General features: G+C 45.0%; 1 protein-coding gene across 3 annotated transcripts; it reads right to left on the minus strand.

The window, feature by feature from the left end:
- Positions 1–454: 454 nt before the first annotated feature.
- ZFYVE21 (zinc finger FYVE-type containing 21) lies at positions 455–16,219 on the minus strand. Of its 3 annotated transcripts, XM_075614973.1 has the most exons (9): positions 16,006–16,131; positions 14,650–14,706; positions 8,628–8,678; positions 7,296–7,464; positions 3,930–4,005; positions 3,629–3,720; positions 3,096–3,149; positions 1,885–2,027; positions 455–1,051 (listed from the first exon to the last, which is right to left on the minus strand). In XM_075614973.1, exons 3-9 carry the CDS (start codon positions 8,664–8,666, stop codon positions 1,016–1,018), a joined length of 609 nt encoding a protein of 202 aa, XP_075471088.1. In that variant the 5' UTR covers positions 8,667–8,678; positions 14,650–14,706; positions 16,006–16,131; the 3' UTR covers positions 455–1,015. The 3 variants fall into 3 exon arrangements, with proteins under 3 accessions (XP_075471088.1, XP_075471086.1, XP_075471087.1); XM_075614971.1 differs by lacking the exon at positions 14,650–14,706 and having other exon boundaries at positions 16,006–16,219; XM_075614972.1 differs by lacking the exons at positions 3,096–3,149; positions 14,650–14,706 and having other exon boundaries at positions 16,006–16,215.
- Positions 16,220–16,346: the final 127 nt, after the last annotated feature.

The following is a 16,346-nucleotide window of genomic DNA, read 5'->3' on the forward strand; positions in this document are numbered from 1 at the left end:
TCCCTCCCCCGCCCTGGTCTTCTCTCTAGTGTACCTGAACCAGGAGGGGTTTCTCAGAGCTAAACTCCAGTGACCCCCTGCTCCCTGAGCTCAGGAACAAAACAACCTTGTGCATGTGCGGCCACAACCTCTCCCAAGGACATTGCGACTTTCCATTGCCCACTGGGGGGAAAGGCAACCATGTTTGGGAAATGGAACAGGGGACCGCAGATAAACTGATTTTTTTTAATAATGGTCTGATCAGGAGTTGTGAGAACTTAATAGCTTATTTGTAATTAGCTTTTAAATACCTGAAATTGTTGATTATACCTCAGACGATCAGGCAGGGGGTGGTTTGCTGCTTTAATGTAGATAATATCCTGTTCTAATAATTCTATTGGTCCTACAGAAAACTAGGTAGGTTTTTGCATGCTGTGATACTTTATTAGGCTAACATTAACTGTACAAGACAACATTTCAGTGTAGTGTTATTTAATAAAAGGATCATGGCCTGTAAAGATTAAGTTATATAACTTCCATAGTGTGTATTTCATAAACTCCATCAATCACACAAAATAACCCCAAAAAGCAGGTTACATACTTTTACTGTGAAAACATTAGTGCTTTTGTAACGGAGATAAAAGGGTGCATAGTTGCACCTATTCTTCTACAGAAGAAGTCTGTGAAATAGTTGTTTGCTATGCAAACAAGTGAGGATGCATGTCTATTTTGTATATGAAAGTTGTGCTATCAGAATAGTGTAGATAAGTTGCCTACGTCGTGACCACAAAGTTAACAAAAATATATAGTCTTGCGTGCGAGACTAAATTTGAAGCATTAATAAAATGTATACGTATTGCACAAGTAAGGTGAATAATCATGGTTATAAAGACTACCATTGCAAATGCTAGTTTCATACATAGCTTTTAGAATATTGGTTGCAAAGAGGAACTATTATAACAGCAATTTTGACACAATTACAAATAAAACTTTGCACTGGTCATCTTCTTTCCCCTCTGGTAAATGTTTGCTTCAGTTACTGGTCACGTGACTCATACAGAAGTTTTGCTGCCTGTTGAAACAATTAAATGATAGTTATGAGTAAACGCATTAAAGATGTTGACTTGTCTAGGTCAGCTCTTCAAAACTGATCATGACATTTAAGCTCCTGGTAAACCTCTCCAAGACCCTCCGTCAGAGGTGGGCAACTCAGGTTCTCAAGGTCAGGTTTTCAGGATATCCATGCTTCAGCACAGTTGGCTCAGACTTGGACATCCTCTGAGCCTGTGATGAAGCTGGGATATCCTGACCTGTTGGAGCCCTTGAACTGAAGTTGCCCACCCCTGCTTTAAATACATTAACTAAAAATCTGAAATGTAACAATGTTTTCCCCTACTCTTCAGCTATGGAAAAAATGGCCTGGTGCTTCTAAAAAAAAAAAAAAAAGAGATATGTTAAGCTTTGTTAAACATGTTGTACCTCCCTGTATGAATGTATACACATTGCTTGTTGAAAGATCCTTACTAGGGGAAAGTGAGCCAGCCATAACCTCCTTGTTTTTTTTGTGAACTAACACTGTTCTAGTCATCTATTCCAATAGGAACTCGTATAGTACAGGTAAATTGTAGCAAAATGCAACAAGTACGTGAAGAATACTAATCAATAATTCTGAACTTTGGCCATCAGTTTCTACCACTGACTAAAAATGCAAATTGGTGGTCACTTAACAGTGGAAGCGGCAATTTCCTGAAACTGCAATTAAAATTGAGCTCATAATGGGATACAGCTTTTTTTTGCATGGATGATCTGTATACATTCCAGAGCAGCTTTAATAGTGGGTGTGTACGGTTTGCTATTCTCAGTATTAGATTTGTCACCACACCCTTGATCTATGAAATGGATTACCTTCTGCATTGCTGCCAGCCAGGATGCAGATGTCTTTTTGTTACAGTTAAAGTCTTCACTTGTGGTAAACTTCATCTGTTTCAGGTCTTCTAATCCTGCTATCTTGTACTGGAGCAGCATTCCAATAGCACGACTGTTTCCTCCTACATGTATAAAGTATTCAGATCAGCTAAGTGGTGGGTAGAGCCACTCCCCATTAAATCCTATGGCAGAGAAATATATGCAAGCTTGTGGAAGTATTCTGAATGGATTTTCAAATGAGATGTTTAAGCAGTAATTCACTCACGTTTGCTTCTCTGTTCATGAAAAGCAGAATACTGAATGGCAGTATTTGCCATGGCCAGATGAACAGTGTGGTATGCAGCAAAAAGAACAAAACTCCAGTACAATATGCAAAAAAAATAAAAAAAATTTTTTTATCGGTCTCACTCACGGGGAGGGCAACTAGTCCTCAAGGGCCGCCAACAGGTCAGGTTTTCAGGATATCCCTGCTTCAGCACAGGTGGCTTAATCATTAACAGCCACATGTGCTGAAGCAGGGATATCCTGAAAACCTGACCTGTTGGTGGCCCTTGAGGACTGGGCTGGCTGCTAGGGTAGGTCTTGATCAGCAGTAAGGAAACCCACAAGTCTTATGAGCACTTGCCCTGAAGTAAAAACAGGTTTGCTTTGTCTTGCCAATAAACTAATTCACCTCAATTTTGTTAGGCGATTGTATTCAGTGTCAATTATATTTACATCCTAAGCAAATAAGTTAGGTGCAGAAGTTAGAGTCCCAAAATAAGTTACTTTGATTCCCTTAGCCCTGAAGAGATTAGGAGCCTTATGTACTAAAGTTAAGTGCTAAAACCATAAGCCACCTTTACAACCAACTCATTTGATATCACGAAGATTTGTACTAAATCGGACCCTAAATGTTCTGAAATGGAACAGACAAACTGAGTAGCACATGGGGGGGGGGGGGCGGGGAAGAAATTAAGAGGGGCACATGCAAAAGGTCTCATGTCTGAACACTATCAAATGCCGAGAGGTGTCTGTAGGCCAGCACTGTCTGGGCTAAGGGCTACAATGAACACATTTTATACAGTAAAGGGCCAGCAGTGACATTGGAAAAATCAAATAGACAGAACTGATTTACACAAGTGTTTTGTCTTCATTCAAATCAATGGGGAGACACGGCATGCGGACACAAGGAATCCCACACGGCTAACCTTCAGTAATGCACTGGCTCTCCAACAGGCTGGTGTAAGTGTGAATATCTTTCTCTACATCAAAGCAGCAAGCAAGCAGTGAAAAGAGATTCAGAAACATCTAAGAATGTGTTACATTGATATAACAGCAGGTAAGTTAGGAAGAAATTAATGGTTACCATCACTGCTATAAAATAAGTGTACAATATACAGGAAACGCGGCTTTTTTCAAATAGTTGGTAGTCGGGGACATGCAAGGCATCAATTTTTAAAATACAGTGCCATTTAATGTACCATTTCATTTGAGTAATTACATCTGTCATTTGAGAATCCCATAGTGTGGTGTTTTTCAATGTCTTTCCCCTTGTGACCTATATTTATCACACACCATCCTTATTTTCTCTCTGGCAAACACTGCCCTTTAATAAAAGGCTATTTGACTACCGAAAAGGTGTGAATTTCATAGAATTGTTTGAGTGACTAGTGTTTATTTGTATGGTTAGTGAAATTTATTATTTTACCTTCTACAAAGTCACACTAAATTACAAAATTACCTCCAGGAGTAAACCCTTCTGTGAGGATCTGAACTGTAGAAATCCGAGCAACTTCTATTTCATAATGGTTTTCACCATCAAGGAACAAATATCTATACAATCGGAGAGAGGGAAAAATACTTTATAACAAATTAACCTTCTCTGACAGGAGTTAGCCATGCATTTTGCTACAATGTATTATACAGACAATTAAAAGTGTAGTTCTACTCCCAAGACCTTAAACAGGGACCAGCAATATTACATTACTAATGTCCAGAGGTAAAAATGCTATTGCTGCCCAGGTGTTCATGCAGAACTGTACCTGTGGTTGTTGGAAAGGCGACACACCACAGTCTCCGATTTTTCTGAAGATCCTTGAGTAACAAAGAATGTAGCACCTGGTAGCACAAAATTAAAGGACTTTAACATTCACTCACTTTTTCTTTTGCCATGTTACACCCCAACCTTAGATATATTATATGCAAGCCCCAAGTACATAGAAGTCCATGACAACAACAAAAAAGGGAGTAATACTTGGCCCATAAAGATTTGGAAAATCCACATAAACCATTCAGGTCACAAACAAGATGGAAAGAGCAAGAGATGTTATTGCTGCAGTTATCACGTCCAAGTACAATCATTAACTTTTAGCAAAAGTGGTTCCCAACTCTAGTCCTCAAGAACCCCAAACAGGTCAGGTTAAGGATATCCCTGGTTCAGCCAAAATGACTGCCACCTGTCCTCAACCAGGGGTATCCTTAAAACCTTTAGAGCAGGCCTGCACCGCATGCGGCCCGCCTCCACTCATTGTGCGGCCCGCGGTGGCTTTCCCCGTCCTCCCTCCTGAGCCAGCTTGCCCCCTCCTCTCCCACAAGCCGCTCTCCCGACCGCGGGCTGCGAGCCGCTTCTCCCCCCTCCTGGCCACGAGCCGCTCACCCCTCCACCTCCTCGAACCTGCTCTGAGTCAGGACTGCATGAGTGTGCGAGTCCTGTCTGCTCTGCCACCCGTGAGGTGCCGTTGAGGGGGGGGGGGTCATTGGAGGGGAGGGGGGGGGGGTCATTGGAGGGGCGGGGGGGGGGGGGTCATTGGAGGGGCAGGGGGGGGGGTCATTGGAGGGGCAGGGGGGGGGGGTCATTGGAGGGGCAGGGGGGGGGGGGGGGTCATTGGAGGGGCAGGGGGGGGGGGGGTCATTGGAGGGGCAGGGGGGGGGGGGGGGTCATTGGAGGGGCAGGGGGGGGGGGGTCATTGGAGGGGCAGGGGGGGGGGGTCATTGGAGGGGCAGGGGGGGGGGTCATTGGAGGGGCAGGGGGGGGGGTCATTGGAGGGGCAGGGGGGGGGGTCATTGGAGGGGCAGGGGGGGGGTCATTGGAGGGGCAGGGGGGGGTCATTGGAGGGGCAGGGGGGGGTCATTGGAGGGGCAGGGGGGGGTCATTGGAGGGGCAGGGGGGGGTCATTGGAGGGGCAGGGGGGGGTCATTGGAGGGGCAGGGGGGGGTCATTGGAGGGGCAGGGGGGGGTCATTGGAGGGGCAGGGGGGGGTCATTGGAGGGGCAGGGGGGGTCATTGGAGGGGCAGGGGGGGTCATTGGAGGGGCAGGGGGGGGTCATTGGAGGGGCAGGGGGGGGTCATTGGAGGGGCAGGGGGGGGTCATTGGAGGGGCAGGGGGGGGTCATTGGAGGGGCAGGGGGGGGTCATTGGAGGGGCAGGGGGGGGGTCATTGGAGGGGCAGGGGGGGGGTCATTGGAGGGGCAGGGGGGGGGTCATTGGAGGGGCAGGGGGGGGTCATTGGAGGGGCAGGGGGGTCATTGGAGGGGCAGGGGGGTCATTGGAGGTGCAGGGGGGTCATTGGAGGTGCGTGGTGTGCAGGGGGGTATTGTGTGTGTGGGTGAGGGGGACAGATGGGGGTATGAGAGATAGATGGGGAGTATCGCAAAGGTTGATAGTGAGGGGTTCTGGGGGAGATATGAGGATGATGATGAGAGGTGTTGGAGGAGAGATGATGATGATGATGATGATGATGATGATGATGATACCTGTGCGGCCCAAATTTTTTTTCCTTGGAGCAGTTCGGCCCTTCTCGCTTTACGAGTTGTGCAGGCCTGCTTTAGAGCAAGTTTAAAACCAGAGACAGCACATAAAACACAGACAAAGCTCAGTTTTAGCACATCCAGTGAAAATCATACACGGTACAGTGCCTAAATATATATATACAGTGGTTGACAAATCACCAAAAAATCTACTCGCCACACAAAAAAATCTACTCGCCACCTAGTACCAAACGTGTGCTGCTTGGGCCAATGTTTACTCGCCCGGGGGTTAAATCCACTCGCCCGGGGCGAGCAAATGTATAGGTTTGTCGAACACTGTATATATATATATATATATATATTTAGGCACTGTACCGTGTATGATTTTCACTGGATGTGCTAAAACTGAGCTTTGTCTGTGTTTTATGTGCTGTCTCTGGTTTTAAATATATATTGCCATGCTCAGTAGCATGTGACACTCAAATGCTTATATATCTGCTTTAGAGTAAGACAGGTTTCCATGCAATCATGGCTGATCACAATCGGTGGTGATGGGACAAGCAATGTTACTAAGCAATTGCCACATTTTTTTGCAATGGCAAAACAGGAAGTGTAGCACTGTAACCAAGTTCCCTTACTCATGCATCATATAATTTTGGATGAAGACTAAAAGGGTGTTGGCTGGGGAGTCACTACATTACTTCTGTTACAGTACAAATTAAATAGCATTACTATTATAGTCTAACATATTTTTTGTTTTGATGACACAAGGAATAATATTGAACAATTAGGAAGTGTAGTTTTAATTGTTGATAGACCAATTGAAGTATTCTAAGTAATCACACGGTAGCAATTATAATGCTAGACAAATGAATAAATCTGTAAATTGCTACAAAAGCCAGTGAGATTATGTATATTTCTGTTCAATGGGAACATAATAGCATGTTCATTTTGCAGACACAGTCCCTGCCCTGTAGATCTTACAATCTATGTTTTTGGTGCCTGAGGCACAGGGAGATAAAGTGACTTGTGATCACAAGGAGCCGATACCAGGAATTGAACCAGGTTTCCCTGCTTCACACTGTCTTTACTCGCTGAGCCACTCCTTCTCCTTGGCACTTTTTATTTATTTATCATGCTATCCTCTTCCGGGCATGAGTAATAATGAAAGGGACCAAAGATCTGATGATCCGGGTTAAGACAGTAGTATACCCAAAAGGCCACTATATTGCATTACCAAAACAAATTGATCCTGAAGTTTATTACCAGGGATCCCTAAAAATACAGAATTGATCATGTCAGCCCCGATCATCATGTCTTTGTAATTGATCAGGTAGGAACCCATAACTAGACCAACAAGATGGTTGCCTAGTTTGCAAATAATTAACTGCTAAAAAACAGTTTGCGATTACACGGCTGAGCACTTCTCGTGTTTTGTTACCTCTAACACGGGTGGCCAACTCCATTCCTCAAGGGCCACCCAGGTTTTCAGGATATCCCTGCTTCAGCACAGGTGGTTCAGTTGACAGCCACCTGTGCTGAAGCAGCGATATCCTGAAAACCTGACCAATTGGTGGCCTTAGAGGACTGAAGTTGGCCACCCCTGCTTTAAACACATTACTAACTTTACAGCAGGAGTGCGCCTTTGGTCCTATACTCACCATTCATGAGCACTTTCAGCTGCCGGTCATAGAACTCGGTTTCCTTCTGTGAGATCAGAGCACACTCGGCACACTGACGCACGGGGTCCACAAAGCACATGCGTGGCAGCGGCACCTTCTTACTGCAGCACTTATCGCAGAAGCATTTCCCGCACCTTCGGCAGTGGTGCTGGTGAAAGAGAAACATGCTCCAATCCAGCCATTTCCAACCTTTTAACTGGGGGGCTGCATGAAGGTGCGATAGTGTCAACACCTGGAAACTATTCAAGTCAAATGGAAAACGTCCCGTGCATCAGCCTCGTTGGAACCAACGCCATATAGTGCATCCCGGCCAAGAACTGCAGAATCCTCGCAAGATATTCAACTACAGGGCCGGACATTGACCTTTCTGGGCCCTAAGTCAGGGGTGGCCAAATCTAGGCCTCAATGGGTCTCCAACAGGGGTCAGGTTTTGAAGATATCCCTGCTTCAGCACAGGTAGATCAGTCATGACAGCTACTGAGTGAGTCGCCTGTGTTGAACCAGGTCTATCCTCAAAATCTGACATGTTGGTGGCCTTGAGGCTGGAGTTGGCCACCCCTTCAATAAGCTGTGTCAAGTATAAGAGGCCCCATAAATTAGAAATAGATTATTCTGACTGAAGGGGCCATTGAAAATATAAACATGAAACTGAAATGAGAGCATTATTTTAGCATTGTTATGTACAAAGATGACGGTGAAAAGCTAAAATATGTTTGCACATCACATTCATTTTAATATTAAAACATTTTCTTTCAGAATTTTTGGAGAGGAAAGTAATTGATGTCTTCAAATGATCAGCTATGAAGTTTGTCACTTTCCATGCACAAGGTCATATTTGAATGAAAATGTCCTCTTACATACACCAAGTACAGGCACTCACAGGCATGTTCTCTCACACAAAGTACAGGCACTCATGGGTCTTGTGAAAATCCAAAATGATATGATTTATTCATATAAACCAATGTTTCAATCCCATCAAGGTTGTCCTGATAAAGGTCAGGGATATAACTGAAACATACCTGCCTCGTTTTCTATTCTCACATGATTTTTACATTTTTTTATCTGAGTGTACACAATCTCTCTACTTCTGCCCAAAATGTCCTGAAAGGAGCTTTCAAATGTCGGCATTTGAAAGCGAATGCACTAAAAGTTAAACTCGATCCTTCAACATTTAGGCAGCCAATGCAATAACGTTGTGCAGCAAAATCTGCCATCCCTGCATTATGTAGGATCAACAGGTTTCCTGATGTAAAATGTTATATGCCGTGCATTGTAATGAACAGGTAATACATAGGGTTACAGTTCTCTTACCTTCCGGGTTATGAAGTCAAACTTTCCTTCACACTGCATACAGCGAGGACACTGCAACATATATTCATATAAGGTTATTGATAGGTTTCTACTTTACCAACAATTTCACACTGTAGACATTGATATAATCAAACATTGTTATTGATCTGCTTCTAGTATGTACCGACAAACTGAATGATAATCAGATACCACCATCTGATTAGTGAATGATAATTCACGGTCTGCAATCCATCTGATTTACAGCTCAGCAGGATTTACAGAAACGAGATGTACAAGTTGGATTGCAACAAAGAGGATGTCTATAAAAAGCAGGGAAAGTTTCACAAGATCTTAATGTTCGAAAAACAAGGCTTTACTTCCTCGTAGGTCAGACTGTTTATGAGAGATGTTAAATGGGATTTGTGCGGCAAAATTCAGAGCAGCACAATTTCGTGTTTAAAATAGATTAGAACGGGGGTGCGCAAACTTTTCTCCGTGCACACCCCTGTCTGCTCTCATCGGAGCCTCACGCCAACCCCTCTGATCGGCCCCGGCGTCAAATGACACGCGGGGTCGTGTGACATCACGTTGCCATGGTAACGTGACCAGCAGCGTCATTTGACGCCGGGTTACCATGACAACGTGTCGCTGGAAGGGAAAGAAATGTGTGTTAGGCTGAGTCCAAGCTGCCGCAGACCGCGCACGGTACGATCACATTACCTTAAGGCATTGATCGCGCCCATAGACCGTGCGGGCGACAGCAGGAGGGGGCGCGCATTGTGCGTGGAATCAGTTGAAACGGTTTCTCGGCGCGATGGGCAGGTCGTGTGAGCGGTTCGCCCAATGACAACGAACCAGCTCTGACGTCACTGACACGCCCCTAGACAAGCTCCCCACGACGGCACATCTAGCATGTCCGAAAAACGCACCCGCTACGCGCAGGTGACATCATGGACGCGCACGCCTCAGCGCAGGTGAAGTTTGTATGGCTTTATAGAGGCCTCGCGCACCCCCCGTCATTTAATTTAAATGCCAGGGGGGAGAGAGTGGGACCTCTATAACTGCCGCACCCCCCCCCCAGTTTGTGCACCCCTGGATTAGCATATCCATAGGGCAGTGTCACACCCACAACAACAACTGTATTCAGTGATCATCACAGTGTTTGAACACAACAGAAGCTTAGCGAGCACCCAGTTTACATGTAACACTACTGAGCCACTATAGCAGCAAAATCAGATATGGTATTGGTAGTACTCTATGATCACAGCCAAAACATTACAGTGGCATCTTCTAAATCTCATGGCTTGAATATAAGGACTTCCCCAAACCCATCTTTTAGGAGTGAAAGGGTTAACACTAGCATATTCCCCACTCCGACTGGAAGTAAATGTTTAATAATCATGGTTAAATGAGGCACGTCCAATCGCTGAAGATAAAAACGTATATATCATCATAGCCAATTCTAGAGGCGTGTGTAAATAACGTCCCCTTCCAATGGCACTAAAATTCAGTAAAATGTGCTCAGACGCGGATCACTTCCTGTATTGCTGGCGCCTCTAGGATGAAAGGGGTTCAATTCTACAGTTCTGGCACAAACCAAGCTCGGGTTTCTGCAGGATACAGATCACAGGCCTGCAGTTTAGGAGTGCGGATTAAAGATCCTTCATAAGGATTGGGTCACATTCGCCCACTTTCAAACTAGTAGACTCACAAAATGTGACAAATTGGCAAATAAAAGCCACTGCTAGGTGCCGAACATTAAGGCTGTGAACTCTGACATTACACAGGAGCAGCAAACACCTTTGTTGCCAGAACAGCCACTGTTCTTCAATGCATTGCAGGGCTCTCTGGCACCAAAGAGGTTAAATGACAAACATAACTTTGCGGCCAGTGAAAACACCACAGAGAGCAGAAAAACCAAGGTCGTTGCAGCATTGCAGCTGGCTAAGCAAAGTGACAAACTGCATGAGGCATTCATTTCAGTACATCTGCTGCACAATGAGAAACTAATCTAGTGGACCCAGGCACACAGCACAAGTACACGAGTGGCACAGAGCAATGCCAGCAAGAGGGAATAAACAAGACTGGGGACAAGGGGGTGGGGAAACAATGAGAAGAGTTACACACTGAAAACAGGTCTTATACCACAGACTTATGTCATGCTTTAGCCATTTGGAGTTGTTTTCTACAAGCCATTAAAGCAGTATTTTTTTTGAAGAGCCAGCAGAGTCTGAACGATGTCTCAGTCAGCACTGTGATTGTATTGTGTAAATACTATTTAAAGAAGCAATCCCTCCTTTCCAAATAACCTATATGAATTTAACTCAATGTGTGTGTGAATGTGAGTGTAATAAAATTCTCTTAATCTCTTGATTCTGAGCTAAACATAGTACCCTTTGGACCAGGTGTGCACAAACTTTTTCGTCTGTGCCCCCCTGTCCCACCCGCCCTTACCTTTTCTCCAGCATTTGACATCATGTGACCCCGCGGCATCATTTGAAGCCACGTTGCCATGACGACGCATCACCAGATGCCGCCGGAAAGCTCCATTTTAACCTTCCAAATAAAAAAATGATATCTATATATATTTTTTCAATAGCATGGACTGCTGCATTAAATGAGCATTTCCTTGAACAAAAAAATCCCCTGGGTGAGAAGCTCTTCCGAGCTTAAGCACCGTAATTTCCAGGGAACTCCCTGCTTCCGGAGGCAAGTATGTCTGGAGGTGCTGCCGGTATCTCATGCATGTTTATGAGTATCATGGTATCTCATGCAGGTTTCAGTTAATCAAGAAGATGTACAATGCAACCAATAACCACAGACTACCCTCCCGGTAGCCGCTTCACTTTCCCCACTTCAGAGATCAGTCAAGTCAGTGTGTTTACAGAGAGAAGGGGCAAAGTCCCTGCAGGAATACAGCCAAATTAAAAAAGTGAGCATCCTCCCTCCCACACAAAACATGTCACCGAGGATGTGGGAGTGAAACTGTAGAGCTTGTGGTATGGGCATCACTGTATAAACACCTGCAACCCATCACCTGGCTTTCTATATCCCATTTAACATGCTTCATGAAGTCTGCAATTCATTAAATCATACACTCTTACAGTAGATTATGTAGAGAAGCATGGAAAGGGTATTGTACCGTGTTAGCTCGGAGAATAAACAAAAGTAAGGTAGGTGTGATGCCTTTAATGGATTACCTGAGGTCACACACACACACACACAAAAAAAAAAAAGGTCTGCAAGATTCCCAAAATATACAAAGAAGGGAGCCCAGTACCGCCAGTTATCTCTGGGTTTTGGACACGTACTGAAAACACTTGTGGCTGGTAAAAATACAGCCAGGTATCTGCATTACACCACAGACCTGCTATTGGTCCATTGCCAGAATAGACCATCCTGGCAACCTTGGCTGTGGAATCCCTCTACACAAGGGATAGCCAACTCCAGTCCTCAAGGGCCACCAACAGCTCTTCAGGATATCCCAGCTTCAGCATAGGTGGCTCAATCACAATGTGGCCCTTGAGAAATGGAGTTTGCCACCCCTGCTCTACACCAATATTCCCCACCAAGATGGTCTGGCAGCAACAAGATCTACCCACAGGCTGTTTCTTATACAGCACACTCAATTAATACTTACACATAACTACTTATTATTTGGTAAAAATATCTAGCTTCAAAATATGGGGGGCAGCCATGGGAACAAGTATGGCACCCCAACTATCCAAAACTGTTAATGGGAAGGAAAATGGGTGACCTTAGTTATCACCTACAGGGCCCAACTGGAAGTCCTGTGCAAAATAGGTCAAGATCTAAAACCAATACTCCATAAAGATGATAAATTGATGGAAATCTTTCAATAACCAATCCTACCAACAACCACTACACGTGAAACAACTTTTTGTTGTTATCACAACGGGTGTGAGACCTATGCACACATTCTAACCACACACACACACACACACTCTAACCACACACACACACTTTTCTAGGCTCCTTCACCTGTGTTTCATTTATATACCCGATATCATGCACACAATGCCCTAATAGTGGATGAAACAGGACAAGCAGCTAGTAAAAGAATAAACGTGCATCAACCCACCAACCAATCAGAAAATAAATCAGATACACTTTTGGGGCAACACCGATCAAAAAAAACAAAGGACACGAGTAACAATTATCAAGGGAAATGTATCTGCAACAGTGATTCCCAACAGGGGCTTCGGGAACCCCTAGGGATTCATGAGGTGTTTGCATTAGGTTCTCGAACTTTAAAAAAAAAAAAAAAAAACACATGATGGCGGATCCCAGGAGGTATAATGGGTGCCTGCACCCGCGTGGCGACAGTGCACTTATAAAGGCTCCAAACTGCACCTTAGCATGGGTGATGTAGCTGTCAATGACACTAGGATCTTCCAAAGTCACTACCCATAATGCTTTGCATCCGCAGAAGCAAGACATTATTGGGTGTGACTGTGGAAGCTCCCGCAGTAATTGACAGCTACACCACCATTCTGCCTGCACGCTCTGAACTTCCATACGAGGCCTTAGCGTCTGTTCTCCCCACAAGGTCAGGACAGTACACTGCCTGGGATCGCCACAATTGTTAGCAACAGTAGACAATAACATGTATTCATTAAAGGTTCGCAAAACAAATATGTTCTAGCAGGGGAGGTACAATGTAAAAAAGGTTGTCAACTCCTACTCTACAGAGAAAGGAAAACGTGGGAATGTAAATCCAAGCATATTTGATACATTAAATATAGGACTCAAGGTAAAAAGGGTTCATGTCCGGTGCAATATAAACACATTGTAGCCTTGTATATTTACGTCAATGCAAATGTGCCATGTAATGAGATATCGCAATATACTGGCTTCCTGCTCTGTATCATATTCCAGGCTTCTCACACATGATTTATTTCCATTTCCTTTTTTGCATTGATGGTTTGTTACTTTTTGTATGACGCTAATAAACATCTGTAGATCCAGTCTTTCTATAATGTATCAAAACAGATCAGAATTAGGAGGCATACTCCTTTAAGGGAATGCATGAGTAAGGCCCGGGCCATAGAGGGGTGGGGAGAGCGGAGGCGCGCTAACGCTGAGGCTCGCCTGCTTAAGTCAGCACGATTCCACGGACTGGGCCAATCGCCCGCGACGCACTGACATCAATGTCACGGCGCCGACGTCACGGCGCCGTGACGTTGCTGTGCTGTGATTGGAGGTTTTCAGCCAACAGCACGCTGAAAAACAGCTTGGCGCTCGGCTGAAACCTCCAACTCGTCAGCACGCCTGCGGACGCTCGCGTGAGCCCCCTCTCAAGGCATCCTCATTGAGTATGTAGGGGCTCAGCGCGGAGCGTCCGCACGCCTCAGCACGGCCTGTCCGTCTATGAACTCGGCCTAACCCTAACTTGCAATACCTTTATAGAGCATGCTGCTATGGAAAGAAAATTAGCCATACATTTACGGAAAACAAATACTAAAATCACTGCACTCCTCCCAAATTAGTTTGGAATTTATTAGTGAAATTCTACATTTTGATCCTAACTCTTATAACACAAGGAGCGATTTAGTTGCATGTTTTGACCAAAAAATTATTCAAGCATGCAAACTCCATTTTAACAGGTACCTATACTAAAGAAATAATTCCTATTGTCTTGTGGACTAAACATTGTTAAATGTATAAAGGGTTAAATGAATGAAGCATTTATGCTAGCTGCGATTTTCTGCAATTAAAACTGGGGGGAAAAAAAAAAAGGAATAAAATTCCCTTAGTAATATGAAGGAAAAATTGTGAGTGCACATCCCTCAGGAAAAGGATAGAGAGAGAGAGAGATACATACATACATACATACATACATACATACATACATACCACTAGTGGTTTTACAACATGGGTTCCTTGGAACCCTTAGGCTCCCCGGGCATCCCTAAAGTGTTCCCTGTAGCTTTCAGGTAATTTCAAAATGGTACCAAATACAGAAAAATTTACAATGCATCTGCTCTCAGGCACGCTATTAGAGAGTGTTGGGGTTCCTTACAATGCATCTGATTTCAGACACGCTGTTGGGGGTTCCTCAGGATTTCACACACTGTTCCTTCACAAAAAAAAAAGGAGAAGATTTGTAAACACACACTCACACACTCACACACTCACACACTCACACACTCACACACTCACACACTCACACACTCACACACTCACACACTCACACACTCACACACTCACACACTCACACACTTTATAAAAATCCACCAGAAGGAACCTTAAAACTTCCACCTTACTTTGGTTCTATGTACTGTATATGAAGTACTCTCAGAATCAGAGGGAGTTAGGTGCACTCCTTGCACTCCCACAATCGGATGGAATAAGGAAATGTCTCGGGTGCACGGAGCTGCACCCTTTGCAGAGAGACAATATCGCAACGTAGAACAAACTGCTTTCATAAGAAAGTACCGGCACTCCACTCCGCAAAAAACATACAACAAATTGTATTCGGTGGTTCGACGTTTCAGGTCTCAAGCTCTGACGTTTGTCAAGATACGGATCCTGACAAAGGTCAGATTGTGAGACCGAAACGTCGTACCACCGAATACATTGTTATATAAATTTTTTGCAAGACCTCTGGTATGCCACTTACTTTCTTATGAAAGCAGTTTGTTCTACTTTTGTATTAAGTGCTCTCACCGGACTGTGCATTGTGAACCAAGCCTATCAAATGAACACCACTACACCAACTGTCACCAGTTTTCTATAAACCTCACTACATTTGGGGTAAGTCTCACTCATTTTTAACATCAGCAAAGCAGTTTAGCAAAAGTTAATAGGGTCTGACTGATAAGAAGACACAATATTTCCACATACTATTTTTTGGGGTGCAGATTCGCCCCAAATCCCATAGATTTAGGTGACTGGATCATGACATATCTGCTTAAACCAGTGTTTCTCAACCAGGGCAGGTGTCACCCATGGGTGCCTCAAGATTAAACTGCTGCTCCCTGGGGGGAAACTAACCAGGGTGGGTGTCACCCACGGGTGTCACCGGATTAAGATGGTGCACTCCCTGTGGGGAAAATAACCAGGGTGACATGAGAATGCACTGCCCTGATGGGAGATGTTACACTATATTTCAAATTAAAAAAAAAAATTGTGGAAAACAACAATAATTCTGTATTTCCAACACACACCCCTGGCAACCCCTGCGTGTGAGAGGTCATTTTCTGCACTGGCCAGAAACTTTACCTTACTGCCCCCTGCAATGGCAGCCCCGCACATAAAGGGTTAATCGTGGGGGGGGGGTGGGGGGAGTAAAATAATAACATGACAGGAAACCCTCCCGGTAATGAGAAGGTAACACAACTCCTGAGTGCCCTCTCTGTCCTGGCTATCCGGTCACCTCTTTATCCGGCACCCACTGCGGCTCCTCCAGGCAAAAGGGGCTGCCGAGCGCCCGGTTCTCCGGCAGCATCCGCAGGCCGCTGGGGGAGCGGACCAGCTTCTTTCCTTCGCGAGCTGCGGACATCTTTACTCCCCCCTAGCACCGCGGAGGCCCCGCCCACTCGCGCCCTTATCCAATCAGAGCCCGGAGATGCCGCACCACCTCTACCGTCGTGAGGTGACGGCACATATCTGAGGACGCGAGGGAGTTCGCGCCCACAACGTTGGTGGCTGCTGATTGGAGGGGGGAGGAGGCATCGGCACGCCATTTGGCGTGGCAGCCAATCACATTGGTTCGCT

Source organism: Ascaphus truei, chromosome 9 (genome assembly GCF_040206685.1).
Source record: "Ascaphus truei isolate aAscTru1 chromosome 9, aAscTru1.hap1, whole genome shotgun sequence".
In the NCBI taxonomy this organism is placed as follows: Eukaryota; Metazoa; Chordata; class Amphibia; order Anura; family Ascaphidae; genus Ascaphus; species Ascaphus truei.

Bases quoted from the DNA above. Each gene is read 5' to 3' on its own strand.
- ZFYVE21 (XM_075614971.1), bottom strand. From the start codon at position 16,131: ATGTCCGCAGCTCGCGAAGGAAAGAAGCTGGTCCGCTCCCCCAGCGGC. The intron at 7,465-8,627 runs GTAAGAGAACTG...CTCTTTCACCAG, and splicing joins TTGACTTCATAACCCGGAAG to CACCACTGCCGAAGGTGCGG. The intron at 3,721-3,929 runs GTACAGTTCTGC...CCGATTGTATAG, and splicing joins CGCCTTTCCAACAACCACAG to ATATTTGTTCCTTGATGGTG.